The 22882-nt window shown below is 41.6% G+C and overlaps 2 protein-coding genes across 2 annotated transcripts; one reads left to right on the forward strand and one right to left on the reverse strand.

Moving 5' to 3' along the window:
- The first annotated feature begins 8318 nt into the window (after positions 1-8318).
- Positions 8319-13915, forward strand: LOC101540045 (olfactory receptor 10R2-like). The gene is made up of 3 exons (XM_004611811.2): positions 8319-8330; positions 12023-12085; positions 12947-13915. The coding sequence occupies exons 1-3, from the start codon at positions 8319-8321 to the stop codon at positions 13913-13915; spliced, it is 1044 nt and encodes a 347-aa protein (XP_004611868.2).
- A 3041-nt stretch (positions 13916-16956) lies between these two features.
- LOC101539782 (olfactory receptor 6Y1) lies at positions 16957-20843 on the reverse strand. Its single transcript, XM_004611810.2, has 2 exons — positions 20805-20843; positions 16957-17934 (listed from the first exon to the last, which is right to left on the reverse strand). The coding sequence occupies exons 1-2, from the start codon at positions 20841-20843 to the stop codon at positions 16957-16959; spliced, it is 1017 nt and encodes a 338-aa protein (XP_004611867.1).
- Between the last annotated feature and the right edge of the window lie 2039 nt (positions 20844-22882).

Raw genomic sequence — 22882 nt, forward strand, 5'->3', positions numbered from 1 at the left:
CAAAATCATTTTTAGCACTTAGGCCAAAGTATTCCCTCATGGTACTATGGAGCTTCCAGAAACTGTTTCACTGTGAGGTTTGGGGATGTATGACTTCATGAATCAGATGAACAATTTCATCTCTGGGTTCACGATAGGCCTTCTTTTTCAGGGTTAGGTATGACTGTATTCATTTTGTTAGTTCTATGCAGGATTTCAAGTTATTATCTGAACGTATCAGGGAGGGCTCTGATTTTTATATTGTTATCATGTTAAGTTTTGGGATTGCCTTTTTTAATTAAGTCACCATGAGCTACAGTTGTAAAACTTTCATTTGAGTTTCAGTCATACAATGATCAAACACCCATCCCTCCACTAGTGTACATTTTCCATCACCAATGTCCCTAGTATCCATCCCCATATCCCATCACTCCCCCAGCCTCTATGGCAGACAATTTCCCTCTTACTCTCTCTCTCTCCTTTTGGGCATTATGATTTGCAATACAGATACTGAGAGACTATCATGTTTGGTCCTTTGTGACTTTAGTCCTAAATGACTTTAGCACACATCTCCCATCCCAAGCGATCCCTCCAACCATCACTGACTTAGTGATCCCTTTATACACTTTTTAATTTTTTTAATTATTTGAATTTTGGGCCACACTTATGGGTACTCAGGGATTACTCTTGCCTTTCTTTCAGGAATTACTCCTGGTAGTGCTCGGGGGACCATATGGAATGCTAGGGACTGAATCCAGTTCTAACACCCTATCTGTTATACCATTCTGGCCCCTTTACATTATTTTTATTGCTGCTAAACATATGGTACATTTTGTCTGTGACAATTGTTTTAAATTGTCATTTATTGACCAACTGCTTTTCAGGAACAAAGTCTATTACAAATATATCTGTTGGTTATTGAAAGAACCTGTTGCTCACTTAAGTTTATTTGTCTGTTAATGAAAAAAGTCATTATATCTTATTTTAGACTTTTCCTGTTATTTTTGTTTGTTATTAGGCCACACTTGGTGTGCTCAGAGCTTATGCTCAGGGATCACACCTTGCAGGGCTTAGGGGAACAGATGGAATGTCAGGGATAGAACCCAAGTCAACTGTGTACAAAAGGAATGCCTTACTCCCTGTACTGTCTCTCTGGCCCTGAGAATATTTTTCCCTAAATTTTATTTCATTTTCATAAAGTTGTTCACAGTAATTTATTACATGCAATATTGAAACACCAATCCCACCACCATTGCACATTTCCACCACCATATTTCAAATGTTTCCACCCCAAATCCCAAATCGTGCCCCCCAAAACTTGGTACACCCATGGTGTAGAGTATGAGAGGTAGCGTGGCCCAGTTGCACACACCAGGATTTCTAAAATTTAGAATACAATAATACATCAGATTCCCTTGTGGGTGAGGCTCATCCCAGCCTATGGAGAGCAGATGTGAGCATGGTGGCTGCTGGGTTCTGGAGGTCTCAGCTGCTGGTGCTCTGCTGGGGTGGGGAGGGAAACTTAACCCTCCCTCCTCCAAGTTGCTCCAGTGAAGACAGCCTGGCATGAAATCTGAACATTCTATGTTGCTCGAGTATCTTTATTTTGAGTAAAATTTTAGTATGCATAGTAAGGTTATTATCTTAGTTTTGTAATTAAACTATTTTATAATGCAACATAATTATTTGTTTCCTGAATAAGTACCTTGGCATGTTTTCATAGTATTAAGTTAAAATATTTTTCTATATTTGTTTTCATTGGCTTTATATATTTTTTTTGCTTTTTGGGTCACACCCAGCGATGCTCAGGGGTTACTCCTGGCTTTGCACTCAGGAATTGCTCCTGGCAGTGCTTGGGGGACCATATGGGATGCCGGGGATCGAACCCAGGTCGGCCGCGTGCAAAGCAAACGCCCTACCCGCTGTGCTATCGCTCCGGCCCACATTGGCTTTATATTTTTAACACTATTAGTTTGTGGATTTTGTTATAAAATCTTTTTGCTTAAAATGCTAAATAAATCTTTTGGGATTTAAAATATGTATTCTGTGTCTAATCCTGCTAAAATGATAACAAGAATAGAAATAAAAAACAAAAAAGAACTCAAAAACAAAAGAATTACCAAAACCAATCTAAACAAGTCCTGAGAGATAAGACAAAGTTTAAGGCACTTGCCTTGCATCTGGTTTACCCACATATGGTCCTGATGCATCATCAGGGGTCATTTCTGAGTATAGAGTCAAGAGTTCCCTGGGTGTGTCCCAAAACAAAGGAATTTTAAAAAAGCAAAAAACAACTCCCCAAAAATGTGCTAATCTTAAATGAGAACCTGAAAACCTTCAAGAGTGGAGAAGAAGCTGTGGCATCAAACCCACAGATTTCATCCGGGCACCCTTCTCATACCACTCAGACACTGGGCAGCTAGATGTTCCATAGAAACCTGCTCCTCTCTCAACACTTTTCAAGTAGCCACAGCAAAGGAACAGCAACAACTTTTTTTGGTTCATCACAAGGCAATATTTAAATAAATACAATAAAGGTGATTTATTAGAAAGCAGAGCTCCATTGCTCTGTTCTAGTTCAGAGGTTGAACTTGGATATCCTATATGCAGCTTGCACTTGGCCCTTCGATCCATCTCCCAGCCCTAATTTATTGGCTTTCACATTTATGGTTTATGTGCCACATGTCATGTTTATGATATTTTTGCAAAACTTAAATTTATAATAATGAATGTTGTTCTTTAAAAGTTTTATTACACAATTAATCATAGTATATTAGTCATTCCATTAATTTTATATAGATAAAAAGGGCAGATATCTTTAACCCAAATGCAACATTCTAAAGATTATTCTTCCATCATTGAATTCCCTTGACAAACTTGTAGAAAGTTAACTGATTTTAATTAAATTGTACAAAATTAACTGATCAGTATAATTTCTGGATTTTAAATGCCAAGTACAGACTTGGCATTTAGGTTTCTGTTTGTTTTGTTTTTGTATCATATCCAGACAGAGATTACTCCAAACTCTGTGCATGGAAAACATTCCAGAGATTGAATCTTGGCCTCCCACATGAAAAGTACTCAGTGCACTGAACAATTTCTCTGGTCTCTAAAATATAAAATTTAAATGTATACTATACAGCTGCATAGCATTCCATTGTATAGATGTACCAGAGTTTCTTTAACCAGTCATCTGTTCTCGGGCACTCAGGCTTCTTCCAGATTCTGGCTATTGTAAACAGTGCTGCGATAAACATATAAGTGCAGATGTCATTTTGCTTCTTTGGGGTATATTCCCAGTAGTGGTACTGCTGGGTCAAATGGGAGCTCAATTTCTAATTTTTTGAGAAGAGTCCATATTGTTTTCCAGAAGGGCTGAACCAGTCGGCATTCCCACCAGCAGTGTAGAAGGGTCCCTTTCTCACCACATCCTCTCCAACAGCGGTTGCTTTTGTTCTTTTGGATGTGTGCCAGTCTCTGTGGTGTGAGGTGGTATCTCATGGTTGTTTTGATCTGCATCTCCCTGATGATTAGTGATGTAGAGCACTTTTTCATGTGCCTTTTGGCCATCCGTATCTCTTCCTTGAGAAAGTTTCTGTTCATTTCTTCACCCCGTTTTCTGATGGGGTTGGATGATTTCTTCTTGTATACTTTGCATATAAGTGGATCAACATGGAAAGTATCATGCTAAGTGAAATGAGTCAGAAAGAGAGAGACAAACATAGAAAGATTGCACTCATCTGTGGAATATAAAATAACAGAATAGGAGACTAATATCCAAGAATAGTAGAAATAAGTACCAGTACGTTGGCTCCATGACTTGGTAGCTGGTCTCACTTGCTGGAGAAAAAGGCAGCTCAGATAGAGAAGGGAACACCAAGTAAAATGTGGTTGGAGATCCCGCTCAGGAAGGGAGATGCGTGCTGAAAGTAGACTAGAAACTGAACACAATGGCCACTCAATACCCCTATTGCAAACCACAACACCCAGTTGGAGAGTGAGAGAGATCAAAAGGGAATACCCTGTCACAGAGGCAGGGTGGGGTGGGGGGGGGAGATGGGACTGGGGGGGAGGGATACTGGGTTTATTGGTGGTGGAGAATGGGCACGGGTGGAGGAATGTGTTTGCGAACATTGTATGAGGGAAAAACAAGTTATAAAATGTGTGAATCTGTATCTGTACCCTCATGGTGATTCACTAATTAAAGAATAAAATAAAAAATTAAAAAATGTGTACTATATATCATATATTACCCTAGACACAGGCTAAAATATTAGCAAATATAAAAAGAGAAAAAATATCCCACCAAAGTAGAAGAGAGCAGTAAGTGGATGTTGAATGATGAACTTGTTATTTTGGTTAAAGAGAAAATCACATGTAATATTTCTGTTCAGTGGTGAACCTCTGAGTCACTAACACAGTGATGTCACATCAACCCAAAGGAGTCTGTCTGTCTAAGTCTGTCCTGAGCTTCTTGTTCCTTAAGTCCAATGGGTTACCTTTCCTATGCTCAGCTGAATTGTGCCTCCTGTATTGAAGTTGAAAATCCTAAAGTGCAGTTTGCAAAACACAAAAATTTCTTCTCTTTTTTCATTTCTATTTCTATTGTATTGCTGATATGATAAAAGTTGTTTATGATTTATCAATAAGTTTTCCATATCTGTCACCTTAAAGTTTCATGGACTGCTAGACTACATGTCACTACTGAAATCTCATGGTCTCATGGACTACAGTGTGGAGTATGAACTGGCTGTCTAGCCAAGGAGTGCATTAGGCAGTGCTCACCTGAACAGGACGTTTAGCTACAGTGGAGTGTGCCTTTTACCTCACCTCAAAGCAGGCTTGGAAAACAAATATGCTTTCTCTGCATCTATTGATATGATCATATAGCTTTTATTATTTCTGTTATTGATATGATGAATTATGTGAATTGACTTGAAAATGTTAAACCATCCTTGCATCCCTGGGATGAATCCTACTTGGTCATGGTGTATGATCTTTTTAATCAGTCGTTGGATTCTATTTGCTAATATTTTGTTGAGGATCTTTGCGTCTGTGTTCATCAGGGATATCAGTCTGTAATTCTCTTTCTTTGTGGTATCTCTGTCTACTTTTGGTATTAGTGTGTTATTTGCTTTATAGAAACTGTTTGGAAGTGTATTTGATACTTCAATTTCCTGGAAAAGCTTAAAGAGGATTGGGAGTAAGCCCTCTTTAAAGGTTAGGAAATTTCACTAGTGAATCCACCTGGACCAGGACTTTTGTCCTTGGGGAGACTTTCTATTACAATTTCCATTTCCTCCAATGATGATAGGTGTGTTCAGGTATTCCAGGTCTTCTTGGCTCAGCCCTGAGAAGTTACAGGAATCTAAAAATGTATCCATTTCCTCAAGGTTTTCATGTTTTGTGGCATAAAGATTCTCAAAGTAATTTCTCAGGATCCTTTAAATTTCTATAGGTTCTATTGTAATGTCCCCCTTTTCATTTCTAATTTTGTTTATTAGGGTTTCCTCTCTCCCTTTTTTGTGAGTCTTGCTAGAGGTTTATCAATCTTGTTAATTTTCTCAAAGAAACAGCTCATAGTTTCATTGATCTTTCAGATTATTTTGGGGTTTCCATCTTGTTAATTTCTGCTCTGAGTTTTATTATTTCCTTCCTCCTGTTAATATTGGGCTCCTTTTGTTATGGCTACTTTTGTTGGTCATTCTCCAAGCTTTTAAGCTGTGAGGTTGGGTTACTTATGTGGGCTAGCTCCTCCTTCCTGAGGAATGCTTATAGAGCTATTGGTCCAACCTTTCTGGAAAACCATATGGATGGTCCTTCAAAAAATATAAATTGAGCTTCCATATGACCCCACAATACCACTTCTTGGAATATATCCCGAGGATGCAAAAAAGCACAATAGAAATGACATCTGTACCTATATGTTCATTGAAGTACTGTTCACAATAGCCAAAATCTAGAAAGAACACAAGTGCCCTAGAACAGATGACTAGTTAAAGAAACTTTGGTACATCTACACAATGGAATACTATGCAGCTGTTAAGAGAGATGAAGTCATGAAATTTGCTTATAAATGGATAGACAGGCAGAGTATCATGCTAATTGAAATGAGTCAGAAAGAGAGGGACAGACTCCTAGGCATGGATGCGGGGAGAAAGGGACTCTCCTTCACTGCTGGTGGAAATGCTGACTGGTTCAACCCTTTTGGAAAACAGTATGAACAATTCTCAAAAAATTAGAAATTGAGCTCCCATTTGACCCAACAATACCACTTCTGGGAATATATCCTGGAGATGCAAAAAAAGTATAGTAAAAGTGACATCTGCACCTATATGTTCATTGCAGCACTATTCACAATAGCCAGAATCTGGAAAAAAACCCGAGTGCCCAAGAACAGATGACTGGCTAAAGAAACTTTGGTACATCTAAACAATGGAATACTATGCAGCTGTTAGAAAAGATGAAGTCATAAAATTTGCATATAGGTTGATCAACATGGAAAGTATCATGTTAAGTGAAATGAGTCAGAAAGAGAGGGACAGACATAGAAAGATTGCACTCATTTGTGGAATATAAAGTAATAGAATGGGAGACTAACACCCAAGAATAGTAGAGATAAGTATCAAGAGGAGTACTCCACAGCTTGGAAGCTTACCTCACACACTAGGTAAAGAAGCAGCTCTGATAGAGAAGGGATCACCAAGCAAAGGGTGCTAGGCGGGCCCACTAGGGATGGGAGATGCAGTCTGAAAATAGACTATAGACCGAACAAGATGCTTACTTAATACCTCTGTAGCAAACCACAACACCCAAAAAGAGAGAGCGAGAAAATGGGAATGCCTTGCCACAGAGGCAGGGTGGGGTGAAGGGGACAGGGTAGGGGTGGTGGGAGGGATGCTGGGACCATTGGTGGTGGAAAATGGGCACTGGTGGAGGGATGGGCACTCTATCATTGTATGACTGAAATGAAAGCATGAAAACCTGTAAGTCTGTAACTTTGTCTCATGGTGATTCACTATTAAAATAAAATAATAATAAAAAATAAAGTTAAAAATTTTAATTTTAAAAAATTAAAAAAAGAGAATGACAGACATAGTAAAACTGCACTCATTTGTGGAGTATAGAATAACATCACATGAAGCTGACACCCAAGGGCAGTAGATACAAGCGCCAGGAGGATTGCCCCATAGCTGGAAGACTGCTTCATGAGCAGAGGGGAGAAGGCAGATGGAATAGAGAAGGGATCACTAAGAAAATGATGGCTGGAGGAATAAGTCGGGATGGGAGATGTGTACTGAAAATATATAATGGACCAAACATGATGGCGTCTCAGTGTCTGTGTTGCAAGCCATAATTCCCAAAAGTCAAGAGAGTATGGGGAATATTGTCTGCCATGGAGGCAGGGGGAGAGTGAGAACAGGGGGGTATACTGGGGATATTGGTGGTGGGGAATGTGCACTGGTGGAAGGATGGGTGTTTGATCATTGTGAGGTTGTAACCCAAACATGAAACCTTGTGACTATATCACAGTGATTCAATAATAAAAAAGAAAACAAATATGGATCAGTGTTTCCTTCAGTCCAGGATCCTGCTCTAGGTAAGTGTAGAAAACAACAAGATGTTGGGGGAGGATCCAGCCCCTGGAGGTCCCACAGATTCATTCTCAGGCTTGATTTTCAGTATCTTAGGCAAACCCTTGCTTAATATCTTTATTCCCTATAGCTCTAAAAATATTGAATAATCTATGTTCCCCAAATCCCTGCAATCTTCCTTCACTCTTAGATCTGCTCTTTGCAACTGATAACCCATATTTCAGCTCTGCCTTGCTGACATTAGCTTTTTCCCATCTGTCTTGCTGTGCTTCTCTGCTTCCAGGGATCAAGACTAAAAGAGATACCTTTTTTCTTCCTCTGCAGCTAAAGAGTAAGTCCTAATTTGCCTAGAGAAACCTGTAGAAGCAAAGGGATTCTCCCTTAAGCCATAGACCTGAGAGTGTTTTCTCCTGTGGTCTGTCTTCCAGTCTCCTATATTCTAATTTGCAGTAGCCTTCAGCTGCTAATGATCTCCCAGCAACCTGGGATTAATTTGGTGCATAATTGTCAATGACGGACCTGTGAGACTTGGGTTACACAAGTTTTCTGCATCCTCTTTACTCATTGAAGAAGGGTTGGAGGTGTGCCAAAAACAGCTGCTCTAATGGCTCCCTGGAGTGAAAGAGAGTGACTGAGCCAGCATGTTTGGCCACAGTAGATAAGAAACAAAAGAAAACTTCTTCCAAGATTCTTTGAGTGAATGCTCTTTGGGATTCTTAGCAGAGCAAGGTAGGAGTGAGCAGGATGAGCAACCAGGTACCAGTAGGACCAAGGAGCAGAATGGAATCATTTCAGGTGGGAAATTGTTTCAGAATATGTTCTGAGCCTCAGTCAAATACATTTCTTGGCTTCACTGGCTCATATTGCTTGGTGGAGAGAAGTTAAGAAAAACACAACCTATTATATTGTTCTTTGTGGTAAATTGAATGGAGGTAGTGTTGATCTACTGGCATAGCAGTGCCACATTTTCATTCACATTGTCATTGTCACCATAGATTATAATTTTAGAAATGCCCTAGGAACCCCATGTTTGCCCAGTTAGTGAGGGCAAGGAGGAAAAACAAGAACATGGATGGAGGGTGACTGGGAAACAACTAGGAAAGTGAGTGCAGAGTTTAGGGAAAGACAAAAACTGAGCATAACTTCACCCACTGAGGTATAACAGGCCCAGGGCTGAATTCAAAGGCCCTAGATGTACCTCTAACTGCAATTAATGGGGGATCATGGTGGAGCAGACAGTCTGCCAACTCTGATAGGCCAATTCCTTAGGATATCTTTCATGAATGCCTGAGAAAGTGCTAAGAGCAGCCAATACATTGGCAAACTGGCTCATTGCTTTCTGCTGATACTACTGTCTACAGACTCTATTTTGAGCAAGAAGGAAGCAAGAGAAAGTAGTGCTAACCAGGGTGTCTTTATTTACAGACCTTCTACTCTCTGGAACTCTTTGCTGTGGATTCACACTTCATCCCATGAAACTCAGAGATGGAAAGAGAGGTAAACTATACTTCCCTTGGGAAGATCCTGGGAGTGTTTGTCCTATTAATCATTAACTGATGGAAAAAGAATTATAAGATTCAGACTGATAATAATTTATAACTTTTTAATTTATTTCTAAAGACTCTTTTAGCAAAGCATTCATGAATGTGGTCCAGACGAATAAACTAGATCTGAATGAAATCAGACATTCATCTCCTTGGTTATGTATGGTTAATGTAATCATAACTGCAGTGTGATGTTTGGTTATAATTAGATCTTGTTCCAAGATTTCTTTAAAATTTCACCTTCCCTCTCATGAGCTTAAAAATTGCCTTTAAGGGTACTAGAGAGATAGTACATCGTGTAGGGATTTGCCTTGCATGCAGCCAATCTGGGTTCGATTGCTCCCCTGAGCACCTCCAGGAGTGATTCCTGAGTGTAAAGCCAGGAGTAACCCCTGAGCAGTGCCAGGTGTAGTCCAAAAAGCAAACATAAATAAATAAATAAATAAATAAATAAATAAATAAATAAATAAAAATTGCCTTTAATAGGGGCAAAAGAGATAACTCAATGGGTGGAGCTAGCTTATGTTTTGCATGCTAGAGACCAGGAGTTCAATCCATGTATTTCCCAAGTACCACCAGGAGTGAGGCCCTGTCCCCCACACTCCCTCTCTCTACAGCACAGATCTGGGAGTAGTCCAAACAAAGCTAATATAAACCAGCCTTCTTAAAGGTTTTCCACCCATAGCACTTTTTAAGCCTGAGAAATGCAATATAGACAAATACTGTTGAAAACATCTTAGATTCACGACACGGTTGGTTTGAAATTAATTTTTGGTTGTTGCACATTCAGAAAATTTTTGCTATTGCCAGTTTTTTATGACCCCCTCTATAATCAATTATGCAAACACTTATGGTTTTATGGTACATCATTTAAGAAACTAGGGTATAGAGCGAGCAGGGAGGCGTGGTGACGGAAAGCAGGGTCAGGGAGGGGCTCCAGGGAAAGCTGGGACTGCGGGTCCTGCCTGAAAGCCAGAAGCTGGCCTCACATGCTGGGGGAAAGGCATCCCAGATAGAGAAGGGAGCCCCAATTAAAATGTGATTGGAGATCCCGTGTGGGAAGGGAGATGCGTGCTGAAAGTAGACTAGAGACTGAACATGATGGCCACTCAATACCCCTATTGCAAACCACAACACCCAAAAGGAGAGAGAGAGAGAACAAATTGGAATGCCCTGCCTCAGAGGCGGGGTGGGGTGGGGGGATATGATTGGCGGGGGGAGGGATACTGGGTTCATTGGTCCTGGAGAATGGACACTGGTGGAGGGATGTTTGCTCAACACCTTTATTGCAAACCACAACAGCTAATTAGAGAGAGAGAACAGAAGGGAATGCCCTGCCACAGTGGCAGGGTGGGGTGGGGGGGAGATGGGATTGGGGAGGGTGGGAGGGATGCTGGGTTTACTGGTGAGGAGAATGGGCACTGGTGAAGGGATGGGTTCCCGAACTTTGTATGAGGGAAGCATAAGCACAAAAGTGTATAAATCTGTAACTGTACCCTCACGGTGATTCACTAATTAAAAATAAATAAATTTTAAAAAATAAAATAAATTAATTAAAAAAAAAAGAATAGGAGAGTGAAAGCCTTCCCTTGAGCTGGGGGAGCTCTTTGCTCCAAACTTTTTATGCTCATTGGTAATTATTACACAGGTACTTTTGGAATATAACTTTTTTCACATGAAGCATATTTGTTGGATCTCTCCTATTGGATCTTTAATGTACATTCTTACACAGAGTATGTTCTGAAGAGATGATTATGGTCTTCTCTCACGTTTCAACCATTTTTTCATTATTTCTCTCCTATCAAATCAGTTGAACATCTCATGTTTTCTATAATTCAATGAGATTAAAAATATTCATTTGATTCTGAGTTAATTTATCCTCAGGGAGAAACAAGTGTTATTATAATTTAAGGCTTCCTCTCTAATCTACTTTATTGCTCCTCAAAAAAATTTCAAAGATAGTCAAAGAGAAGGTATAATTTCTATCTTCACCCGCCATTTGAAAGTTACTTTATTAACGTTTTCATTTTTAGTGATGCATTTTCTCATAAAAATAATATTGAAGTGGGGCTGGAGTGATAGCACAGCGGGTAGGGCGTTTGCCTTGCACGCGGCCCACCTGGGTTCGAATTCCAGCATCCCATATGGTCCCCTGAGCACCGCCAGGGGTAATTCCTGAGTGAAGAGCCAGGAGTAACCCCTGTGCATCGCCGGGTGTGACCCAAAAACCAAAATAATAATAATAATAATATTGAAGTATGGAAAATATTATCAGAGCTTATATATCATATAGCTTATGTATCATATATGTATAATGTGATAACAATTATACATATAGAACCTATAGACACATATACAAAAGTATACATGTACACAAAACAAATCAAGAAATTTATTACAATTTTCCACTTCAACAATGTAACTGTCTATTTCTTATATTTTCTCTTTAACTTTCTGAAAAATAATAAAAAACTTTAAATAATAAAAAATTGAAGATAAAAAAGAAACTAGGGTATAGGCCAAATTTTTAATAAAATATAGGTATTTATTAATTTAATTTATCAATAAACATATATGGTGGTGAATGAATAACTTACTGAAAACAATGGTTCTAAGAGAGCACCTCAAAGCTTCCTGGAATCTACTCTTTGTTCTGCTCCACTTAAAGAGTAAAATAATACTAAGACATCGGCTTTCAGTCCTCTCAAAAGGGAAGGGTCCAAAGGGAAAACATTTGGAGGTGATGAGGGGCAGGGGACAGGGAATGCAGAACCCTGCCCCAGTGTGTAGGGTGGCTGTTAGTTGGTTGCTTAAATTGAGCTATAGTAATTAAAACCTTCACTTTTCAATACATTTCTGTACTGTCTTCAGTCGTTTTAATTTTTTCCACCATTAATACTGAAGTTTCAACTAGAGTTTGAACAAATTAAGGAGGAAGGATTTGTCAGTGAGGAGAAAGCTGTCAAGGTGAAGGGCCAGGCAATGCTGACTTTTGTGAACCCCTGTTCTTTTGGGAAAACAATGCAGAGACATAATGGCTCACATAGAGGAGAATTCTGAAGGGTATGATTTATTTTCTTGAATGAGAGAAATGCAACCACAGCTTAGTCAGACCATCTTCTTGGGCAGAGAGCCAAGTGCTAAATTGATCAGAGATGACCCCGCTGCCAGCTGTGAAAAACGTGTTTGTCTGGTTCCCTTTTCGGACCCAACAGCCTCCACCTATCTAAGGGTTTTTACCCTGCTCTCTGTCGACTGGATGAGATAGACTGTATGAGATGGTTGAGGAGAGTTAATTCAACACAATTTTGTCAATAAGACAGGCAAAGTGAAAATTGTATCAACATGTTGGTTCAGTAGTTTTCTGAAAATGAAGCAGATGGGGTTATTTTTTCATAGAACTTTAGGCAATAATTTGCTTAGAGAATGTCTAAAGGTAAACTTAAGATCAACAACAAACACCTCTTGGAAATGAAGTCTCACCTGTGCAGAAGCTAGTGGTCTGCATGCTCTGCTTTGTGCTATAATATTCAGGAGAAATTCAGAACACAGTTTATTGATGTCTCTAGATACAATACGAAAACATAACACAGTGGATGGCAACAGTCCTGGTATAATGTGAGTTGCTGCCCTATCTTAGTGCATGTAGCACTCTGGGAAATGCCCAGACAGGACAGCAGAAGATTCACAAGGAATAGATGCCAGTCAGTCCTTAGCAACTCCATTCATTGGTCCCATCCACAGACCTTCTCTACCAGTCAAAGTCTTTCCCCCTTCTCCAGTTATTGTTCCTCAAACAAACTGCTCCTGCTTTCCTCTTCTCTCTAGGTCAGGCTATGGGAGCCAACCAACCAAGCTAACTTCTCCATCATCACAGAGTTCTTCTTGGTGGGATTCTCCAATTTTGGAGATGCCCAGCTCATTCTGTTTGCTGTTTTTCTGTGTCTGTATCTGATCATTCTGAGTGGTAACATCACCATTGTCACTGTCATTCACCTGGACCGCAGCCTCCACACACCCATGTACTTCTTCCTTGGGATCCTCTCCATCTCAGAAACATGCTATACCTTTGTCATCCTGCCCAAGATGCTCATCAATCTGTTGTCTCTATTCAGAACTATCTCATATACCAATTGTGCTGTTCAAATGTTCTTCTTCTTGGGCTTTGCTGTCACAAACTGCCTGCTCTTGGGAGTGATGGGCTATGACCGTTATGTGGCTATCTGCCATCCACTGCGATACCCTGTCCTCATGAGCTGGAAGATTTGCGTCCAACTGGCAGCTTCTTGTGCTGTCCTTGGCTTTCTTTTCTCTCTCACAGGCACCCTCTTAGTCTTCACCCTCCCTTTCTGTGGCCCCAACAAGGTCAACCACTACTTCTGTGACATCTCCCCAGTCATTCGTCTTGCCTGTGCAGAAGCCTACATCAATGAGCTGGTCATCTTCATCGGTGGAGTCATTGCACTTATGGTGCCCATGACTTTCATCTGCATCTCTTATGGCTTCATTGTTCGCACCATTCTGCGGATCCCATCAACAGAAGGCAAGAGAAAAGCCTTCTCCACCTGTGCCTCCCACCTCACTGTGGTCATTATCCACTATGGCTGTGCTTCTTCTGTATATCTGAGACCCTCAGCCAAGCACTCTTCAGGCAAAGACAGGCTGGTGACAGTGACCTACACTGTGGTCACCCCACTTCTGAACCCCATGGTGTACAGCCTCAGGAACAAGGACGTGCAGATGGCCATTCGCAAAGTGATTGGTAGAGGAAGGTTTTACCCTAAAGGTCTAGGATGACAAAACTGCACACTGTGAACACATCCTTTCTTAGAATGAACAATAGTTAGACTCTTGAATATACTTTTTTTCTGCTTTTTGGGTCACACCTGGCGATGCACAGGGGTTACTCCTGGCTCTGCACTCAGGAATTACTCCTGGCGGTGCTCAGAGGACCATATGGGATGCTGGGATTTGAACCCAGGTCGGCTGCGTACAAGGCAAATGCCCTATCGCTGTGCTATCGCTCCAGCCCCTTGAGTATACTTTTTTCTCTCATTATTTACCACCTATAGTGAAATTTTCTCCATGTATTACTTTGATAGAATTTCAGATTGCAGCCTAAAACTTGGGTATATTGTCAAATCCAAGATACAAATACTCTAACCTTGCACAGTATTTTCTTTTATCAGAATACTTGTGAAATGGATTTAGTCTTTCATATTAAACATAGGTATTATATGGATTATGAATGGTTATCCATATAGAAGATTCCAGTGTCACAAGTTTCTGTGATGCAGGCATGTCTCAGTGGGGCCCTTCAAGAAGAAATTGGAGTAAATCTAACTGCAAGTTATTCCTATAACATGAGCTGTAGTTGCTGAAAAAGACCCAGGCAGTCACTTCCATGTGCTCTGACATTGCTAAGTCCCCCCTGCACTGTCTATCCCCACTCACTGCCCACTGCCCAGGGTCTCTAAGTGCTGTAAAGTCCTGCTCCAGTAGCTTCCTCCTTGAGCCAACCATTGTCTCTGGAGGTCATCGCGTGTACCTGGCATCTATCTCCCTTATTCAGCTGCAGCGCAGGTACTTGAATATAAAGAGTGCATTAAGACAGATGCAGAGTTATTTTTCTTCTCCAGAGTCTCATGTCACCACCACAAACAACCTTGCTGTTTACAGACTTAATTCTCTGCACAAAAGTTTATTGTCAAATATTTTTATATCAAGATAAGATTTCAACATGAATATAAAAGGAACACAGACATTCAATTCAAAAGAAGGAGTTTACATAGTTGGAATTGTGATTAAAAGGAACTTTTAGAGATTGACTTAATGTAATATATAGATAGATATTAAGTTATAATGATACATAGCTAAAACTTATATAATGTTACTTCAATAAAGAAAAGATTTGAAAGTTGCCTGGTAAAATTCACCAGTGAATTATATGAATTGGAAATTTTACTTGTAAAACGTTCTTAAGGATCCAGAGAAATATCTCAAAGGGTTGAAGCACCTGCCTTATGTGTTTGAGATGCTGAATCTAAATACTCCCAGCATGGCCTGGTCTCCTCATTACTGCTGAGTGTGGACTTGGTGTCCCCTAAGCAGAGCCAGACCCCATGTAAACAAACCTAAGCTCACCTAAAAATCAGACACACATTCTGGAAATGTGCTCTGGGTCTTAAGCACTCCTAGGGAGCCCCTACAACAAAAAGACTCTTTGAATGGCTGTAAGAATATTCAGTTTATTTTTATTCTCAAATACACTTTGAAAGAACACCATTCAAATATATCTAATATACAATTTATTTTAAAGCAAACACTTATTTATTGAATTTTCTTAAATGTCTGTAATATATAATAGCTAATATTGATAGTGTTCTTTCTGTTATCATACTCATTTCTCTAGAAATTCATCGATTAATTTATCTAATAAAATTCTCTTTACTTTGTTTTCATTGATGTTCTTTTTATTAGTAATGTATATGTAGGCACATACATTTTGTCTGACTTATTTGATTTGTACAAGGTTAGATTTTCTCAACAGTTCTGTGCTCTTGACCCATTTGGGGAAGGGCTCTGGACGTCCACTTTGTCCTCCTCTCACTGAGATCCCAGGAAACCAACCTCTATGAGGAAAGCATAAGCACATGAGAACAAGGATATCTGTCCCCACTGACACAGGAGTTCAGGGAATCCCAAGTGCCTCAGCAAAGATCTGGATAATCACCATACAGACCACATTTTTATCTCTTCTGGCTTTTATATTTGTACTTTTTCTCAATTTGCAAAAGAATGTAATTGTTTGTAATAGTGATTACATTTGCCCCAAGAAAGCCACAATTCCATCAATTATGTATGGGAATGATAATCCAATGAATATTTATTATTAATGTAATTTAGTGATAAAATGTATGCAAGGGAAAATTTCAAAATATTTTATGGAGATAATATTTTTAATGGACTAGAGCAATAGCATAGCGGGTAGGGCATTTGCCTGCATGCAGCTGACCCGGGTTTGATTTCTCCATCCCTCTCGGAGAGCCCGGCAAGCTACCTAGAGTATCATGCCCACACAGCAAAGCCTGGCAAGCTCCCTGTGGCATATTTGATATGCCAAAACCAGTAACAACAAGTCTCACAATGGAGACATTACTGGTGCCCGCTCAAGCAAATCGATGAACAACAGGATGACAGAGCTACAGTGCAACAGTGCTATCTTAAACATGAATGAGGTCTATCAACAAGTTCCCCAGGATTTACTTAAAGGTGTGTTCTGGAAGTCCCAGTACCTGGGATCCCAAACTGGAAGGCTGACGCAACAGAAACTCACCAGAGGGTTCCTAGGCAAGAGTTGGAAATAAGGGAGCTTTGGGGGTGGGCTTCCTCTGACAACTGAATTTGGTTCCAGGCCACCACAAAAAAGTCAAAATCCCAATTAAGTAAACCCTAGGAAATTTTTGGTTTACCAGAGCATATAAAAATTAGATTCATATTCTATTTGTATAAAAATTAAAGCCTGAGCCTTAATCTGAAAGACAGATTCAGGGGGTGAGAGCTGCTGTTGAAAACAGGATGTGGGGTCACACAAACCAGTGTATGGGGCAGGCACATCTATGGAGCACTGTGAGTGGAGGAGCTCGTCCTATTTGAGGGCATCCATGCACTCTTCCATAGCCAATGTTCTCTAGCTAATTTGTTGTAAATTTAACCTGTCATTAGGAAAGCCTCTATGAAATTTAAAGTTTAGTTTTTTTTTTCCTTTTTCCTTCTACTTTTCTAACTTAAGTGGGCAGTTATTTTTTTTGTTGTTGTTAAACACGTTATCCTGCTTGTCACTCGGAGCTGTCTTCCCGAGGCCCGCTTCCTCTGCACAAGATGGTTTTCTTGAGCGCAGCCTTCACCTCGCGGTTCCGCAGACAGTAGATGATGGGGTTGAGCAGCGGGACTATGACGGTGTATAGCACCGACACCACCTTGTTGGAGTTGTAGGCGTACATGAGCTTGGGGCGGGCGTAGGTAAACAGAGTGGTAGAGTAGAACAGCGTGACCACGGTCAGGTGGGAGGCACAGGTGGAGAAAGCCTTTTTACGGCCCTGGGCAGATGGGATTTTGAGGATAGTGGTAAGAATTGTGACATAAGATGCCACCACCACGCAGAGGGGGACAGCAATGACCATGAGCGCCAAGAAGAAGTCCACCAGCTCGGCCTGAGAGGAGTCCTCACAGGAGACGTTAAGTAGTGGAGAGATGTCACAGAAGTAGTGGTTGATGTGGGGCGTGCCGCAGTAGCGGAGCCGAGCGATGAAGACCATCTTGATCATGGCGGTCATCAGGCCACACAGCCAGCAGCCCCCAGCCAGGGTGCCACATAGCCTGGGGGTCATGATGACAGGGTATCGCAAAGGGTTGCAGATGGCTACATAGCGATCAAAGGCCATGACAGCCAGGAGGATGTACTCTGTACAGACAAAGGTGACAAAGAAGTACAGCTGAGTCATGCAGCCATTGAAGGAGATGCTCTTGTCTCGGCTGAGGAAGTCCACCAGCATCTTGGGGCTGATGACCGTGACATACCACATTTCCAGGAACGACAGGTGGCTCAGGAAGAAGTACATGGGTTTGTGCAGCTGCCCATCACTGCGGATGGCCAAGATGATGAGGAAGTTCTCCAGCAAGGTCAGAAGGTAGGTGACCAAGAACACAGAGAAGAGCAGCAGCTGGAATGCTGGCCGCGTTGGGAATCCTAGCAGAATGAAATGCGTGGTCGCAGTGTAATTCTCCACCTCCAGGAACCGTGGGTCCAGGACTGACTATGGACAGAAAAAAAAAAAAAACGTGTGCCCTGCTGGTCCAGCTCCAGGGACTAGACCATGAAGAAACCCTCTCATCTCCAGATCGCTCACCACCAGCAGAGCTCCTCATCCCCATCGGATCCCTCCTAAACCAGGATGAGAATCAAACACTTTGAGTGAGGAGAAAGAAAATGGGCTTTTTATTTTGAAGCTAATGTTTTGATTTTTCAGGCTAAGAAAAGTAACTCACCCACCACTCACCCGTAGAAGTACATTCAAAGCCACGACTTCCAGAGCTAAGCTTTCTCAACACTTCTGGACAAAAGAGCGTTAAATTTAGACCCTCTTTCAAAAAAAAAAAAGGTAGTGCTCTCAGCACTAGGTAGTAGATGAGAGACCCATTTGCATAAATTAGTAATTCCATAACTGTGCTTCACTGCTCCCTCTGCCCAATCTAAAGCTATGTAAATATTGGAACTGTGACATTGTATTTCCTAATATCCTTTTAAACGGTCCATTTTTCTTTATCTCTACTGCTAAGACCCTTAGGTGCTTCACAATTACCTTCCATCTTGTCACTCAACACAGACTTCTTTCTGATCAATTTTGGATGGGATCAAAAACAAGCTCATTCATACACACGAATGTACACTCTACACGATGAGTGTAGAGCTATCCAACTGTATTTGTGTGTTTTGTGAATAAAAGATAATTTCCCATGGGAAAAATTAATTTCGACCCTCTTTCACTGTAAGCAATACCCACATACACAGAGAAAAATGGCAGGATTTGGGCCAGGATGATAATGCACTTGGCCTTCATGAGGCATAGCAGGGTTCAATCCCCAGCTGATATGGTCCCTCAAGCTACCAAGAGTGATCCCTGAGCACAGAGCCAGGAGTAATCCCTGAGCACTGCTGGGTACCCTCCCTCAAAATAAAGAAATTAAAAAGAAAAAATAAAGGTAGCATGACTCAGCCCTCATTGTCAGCTGTGCCTCACACTACTTTGGAGCCACATAAACTCATTCAGCTCTGTGATGCAGAGAATTATCTGATCGTCTTTGATAAAGGTTGTAAAACTTAAATGAATGTGTGCAAACACATAGGATTAATAGCAAATTGAATATGAGCTTTCCCAGAATTTTAAAGAACAAAATGGAATGGATTATTTAAAAGGTAAGATTCCTTTGATTTAACCCATTGTGGAGTACTTGATTAGGACTTTGAAGAAAGAACAACAAAGTTCTTTTGTTGCACTTAGATACCTGAATGCTTTATAAAAACTTTAAGGATTATCAGCCATTTTGTTTCTCAGGTGGCTCTAATATAATGAATTTACATTTTGTGAACTAATGAGCCTTAACATTTAAGTTCCTCTGGATATTTCTGTTACCTTTCAAGATATACTACAAACCTCACAAAGACCCTCTCCCCACCACCCCCATGGACACATTAAGAAAATTAAATGGTGAAAGCAGCACCCATGGCCAGTGCCAAGGGAGGAGAGAGCAGAGGGTGCCCAGGGGACAGGGTGAAGGACAGTGACATATCTAAGAGTAATCAGATGCCGGGAAATAGAAAGTCTTGTGCTGGAGGAACCTAGTCTCCCACCAGACTTGGCACGACTGGAGCCTCTTTCTGGGTTTAAGATCATTCTGGAGCTCATAGACCTGGAGCACCTGTTCACATACTTCCTCTGACCTCTTTGCCTGCTAGCTCTTTACTTCCTCTCCATAGTTGTAATTACTGTCTGCACTTCTCAAAAGCCCCACTTGTGGGGAGCATACATGGAGGGTGGGGTGGAGATGGACAGGTCATTTTGTTCCTGAGGAAATGGTTCTTAAGTAAAGCCTGGAAAATGCTGCCCACTTCCTTCCCTTCCTGCACAATTCCTTCCCTTTTCTTAGATTGCCATGTTAGAGTCACAGAGAAAGCCAACACCATCAACTCTTTATTATCATGGGAAGAGAGGAAAGTAGACACAGAACCCAGATACAATCAATTTGGACGTGCAAATGCAACAAGCAATTCTGGTTTCTGTTGAGATATGCCCCTTCATACGCACAAACCTGCATATACACAAACATGCACACCACACATACACGCACATAGATGAAAACAAATACAGTACATGCATGAACTCGTATATACACACTTGCACATAGATACCTGTAGTAAACATATACATGTACACATATGCATACAGATAGATAAAGTGCATAAACACTCCTTTACACACATTCATACAGATACAGGTGGCACTATAGTCCTGTTGTTCATCAATTTGCTCGAGCCGGCACCAGTAACGTCTCCATTGTGAGACTTGTTGTTACTGTTTTGGGCATATCAAATATGTCGCAAATAGTTTGCTGGGCTCTGCCATGTGAGTGGTATACTCTCAGTAATCTGCCGGTCTCTCTGAGAGAGATGGAATCAAACCCGGGTCGGCTGCGTGCAAGGCAAACGTCCTACCCCTGTGCTTTCCCTCCAGTATACAGATACATACACTGCACATACAGTGCACAAACTTTCATTCAGTACACACCAGTAAACAAATGCACACAGGTGCACTCAGTGCACACACATGTACCCATATCATATACACATATATATATACAGTGTTCACATGTGCACCCATTTACACACTCACATAGATTCACACAGATTCATGCAGTGCACAAACATGCACTTGTATGCACATATGCACATGGATGCACACAGATGCATGCAGTGCACACAATACATCCATGTATGCACACATGCACACAGACAGGTTTCTTTCACAGCAGTGGTCTGAATCTGATTCCTGAGCTGTGGTGAGAACTTTTCCAAAAGAGGACTTTTTTCTTCCGCAAGCAGCTAACAGGTACTCACTCACATTCTCACCTTTCGGATCATCTGCTGGTTCCCAGAGGCAGTGGCCATTCTTCCTGCTGGCTCCACTTACGTGGCTGTTCAGTGGAAAGTCATGTCAGAAGTGGGGAACCTGCCTCTGGGATATCAGGCTGAGTCACTCAATTAGGAGGGACTGAGGGGAGCATCAGAGCCTGGCAAGCTCCTATGGAATATTCAATATGCCAAAAACAGTAACAATGATGAGTCTCATTCCCCTAGCCCTGAAAGAGCCTCTAATGTGGCACTGTTGGGAAGGACGAGTGAAGAGAGGCTGCTAAAAATCTCAGGGCTAGGACAAATAGAGATGTTACTTTGCCCACTCAAGCCAATCGATGAACAATGGAATGACAGTCATGCAGTGATAGTGATGGGAGCATTGGATGTGATGTGGGTGAGTTTTCTACAGAGAGAGGGACTGAGTCACCCTTGGGATAGGCAGGGGTCTTTTCTGCTATCCATAAAGGAAAAAGGCCAGGGGGCCAGGATAGAGACCTGCACTTCTGGAGCTGGTCCAAAACCTGTCAGCATTGTGAATTTAGGTCTGGACAAGCGGAAGGGTCTTAGAAACCCCTGTGAGATGCATGCCTGGGGCTGTTTGTGCTCAGAGCTCAGCTCCTGCCCAGAGAGAGTGTAAGGGAGGGGTGATAGTACACCATTCAGCCACTCCCTAACAGAATCACATCTTCCTCCTTCAGGGAAGTTTACAGGGATGTAACTGACCTTTTCCAGGATGTTTAAAAAGGCCCAGTACTTTGGGCTGCAGTCAGAGGCGTTTCTGAGTCTGCAGCAAGATCAGATAATTGGGGGTCACTTAACAATGTCCTCAGGTTCCACCATGTGTAAGAGAAGTTGGTGGAAAATCTGCCATCATATCGTGGCTATGACCACAATCTAAATCCCAGAACAATGGCTTATGTTTTCAAATTATTTTATTGCCTCTCAGTGGGTTTGGGGAAAAGGTCACTTCATGGGTTTCCTTCAAACACACTAATCCCTGAAGCTCGTCTCAGGTTCTCATACTGAGGATAAATTGCAAAACACTATGATCTTCCTAAAACCATTATATGATGAGAACTGGGACTTTCTTCATCTGGGGTTCTATGAGAAGTGGTGTCTTCTTGTTCTGTCTCCTTGGGAGCTATGAGCCCCCAAACTGCAACCTCAGCCAAACAGCCGGCATAGCGTTCATGGAAGCAAGAGATTGTTGTGCACACTCCCCTGCCACAGCACCCATTCTCGAGCCACTTTCTCTGCCACTGTTCCTCTGTGGCGAGCAGCAAACTGTCCCCTAGCAACCAACGTGGAGATCTAGACAGTTTCCCCACAGTTCTGAGGGCTGGGCAGCACCCCTTGACCACCCCTGAGTCAGGCTGGATAACTGCCTTTACCACCTAATGAGAAGGACTGGACAGCCTCTGAGCAGCCTCTGAGAAGAGCTTGACAGCTCTCCCTGGCCACCTTTGAGGAGGACCGAACAGCTCTTCCTGACCAACTTTGTGTCCTGGACAGCTCCCTCTGACCATGCCTGTGTTCCGAACAGCTGGAAGTGGAAGTGTTATTTTTAAAAGTGTGTCTGAGGGAAATGCAGCAGTACCAGATAACAGTGGTCTGGTGCTGTAACAATACCCTATTCCTCAGGTTCCCCATGTGTAAAAGAAGTTGGTGGAAAATCTGCCATCATATCACGAGTATGTCCACTATCTAAATTCCCCGAACAGTGGCCTATGTTTTCAAATTATTTTATTGCCCTCTCGGTGGGTTTGGGGAAAGGGTGTGTCTCAGGATCTCCAGGGTTCTAGGCAGCATTTGCCATTATTTCAAAAAAGTCAGACCCTAAAACTTAACACAAAGGAATGATCCTTAGTCACCCCTGCTCCACTTCTGGCAATGCGTCTCAGGATCTAATTTCACTTGAGGAAAGTCTGAGTAAGTGCTTTCTCACTCACCTTTTCCATAGGGCTATAACTTTCCACTCTTTTCCCAGCTCTGTCAGGCATGATTACCTGCCACCAGGAGAACAGGAGGAGTCATGCAGGCTAGAGGAGCACAGATCCCAGGAAGCTTTGGCT

Source organism: Sorex araneus, chromosome 3 (genome assembly GCF_027595985.1).
Source record: "Sorex araneus isolate mSorAra2 chromosome 3, mSorAra2.pri, whole genome shotgun sequence".
NCBI classification, from domain to species: Eukaryota; Metazoa; Chordata; class Mammalia; order Eulipotyphla; family Soricidae; genus Sorex; species Sorex araneus.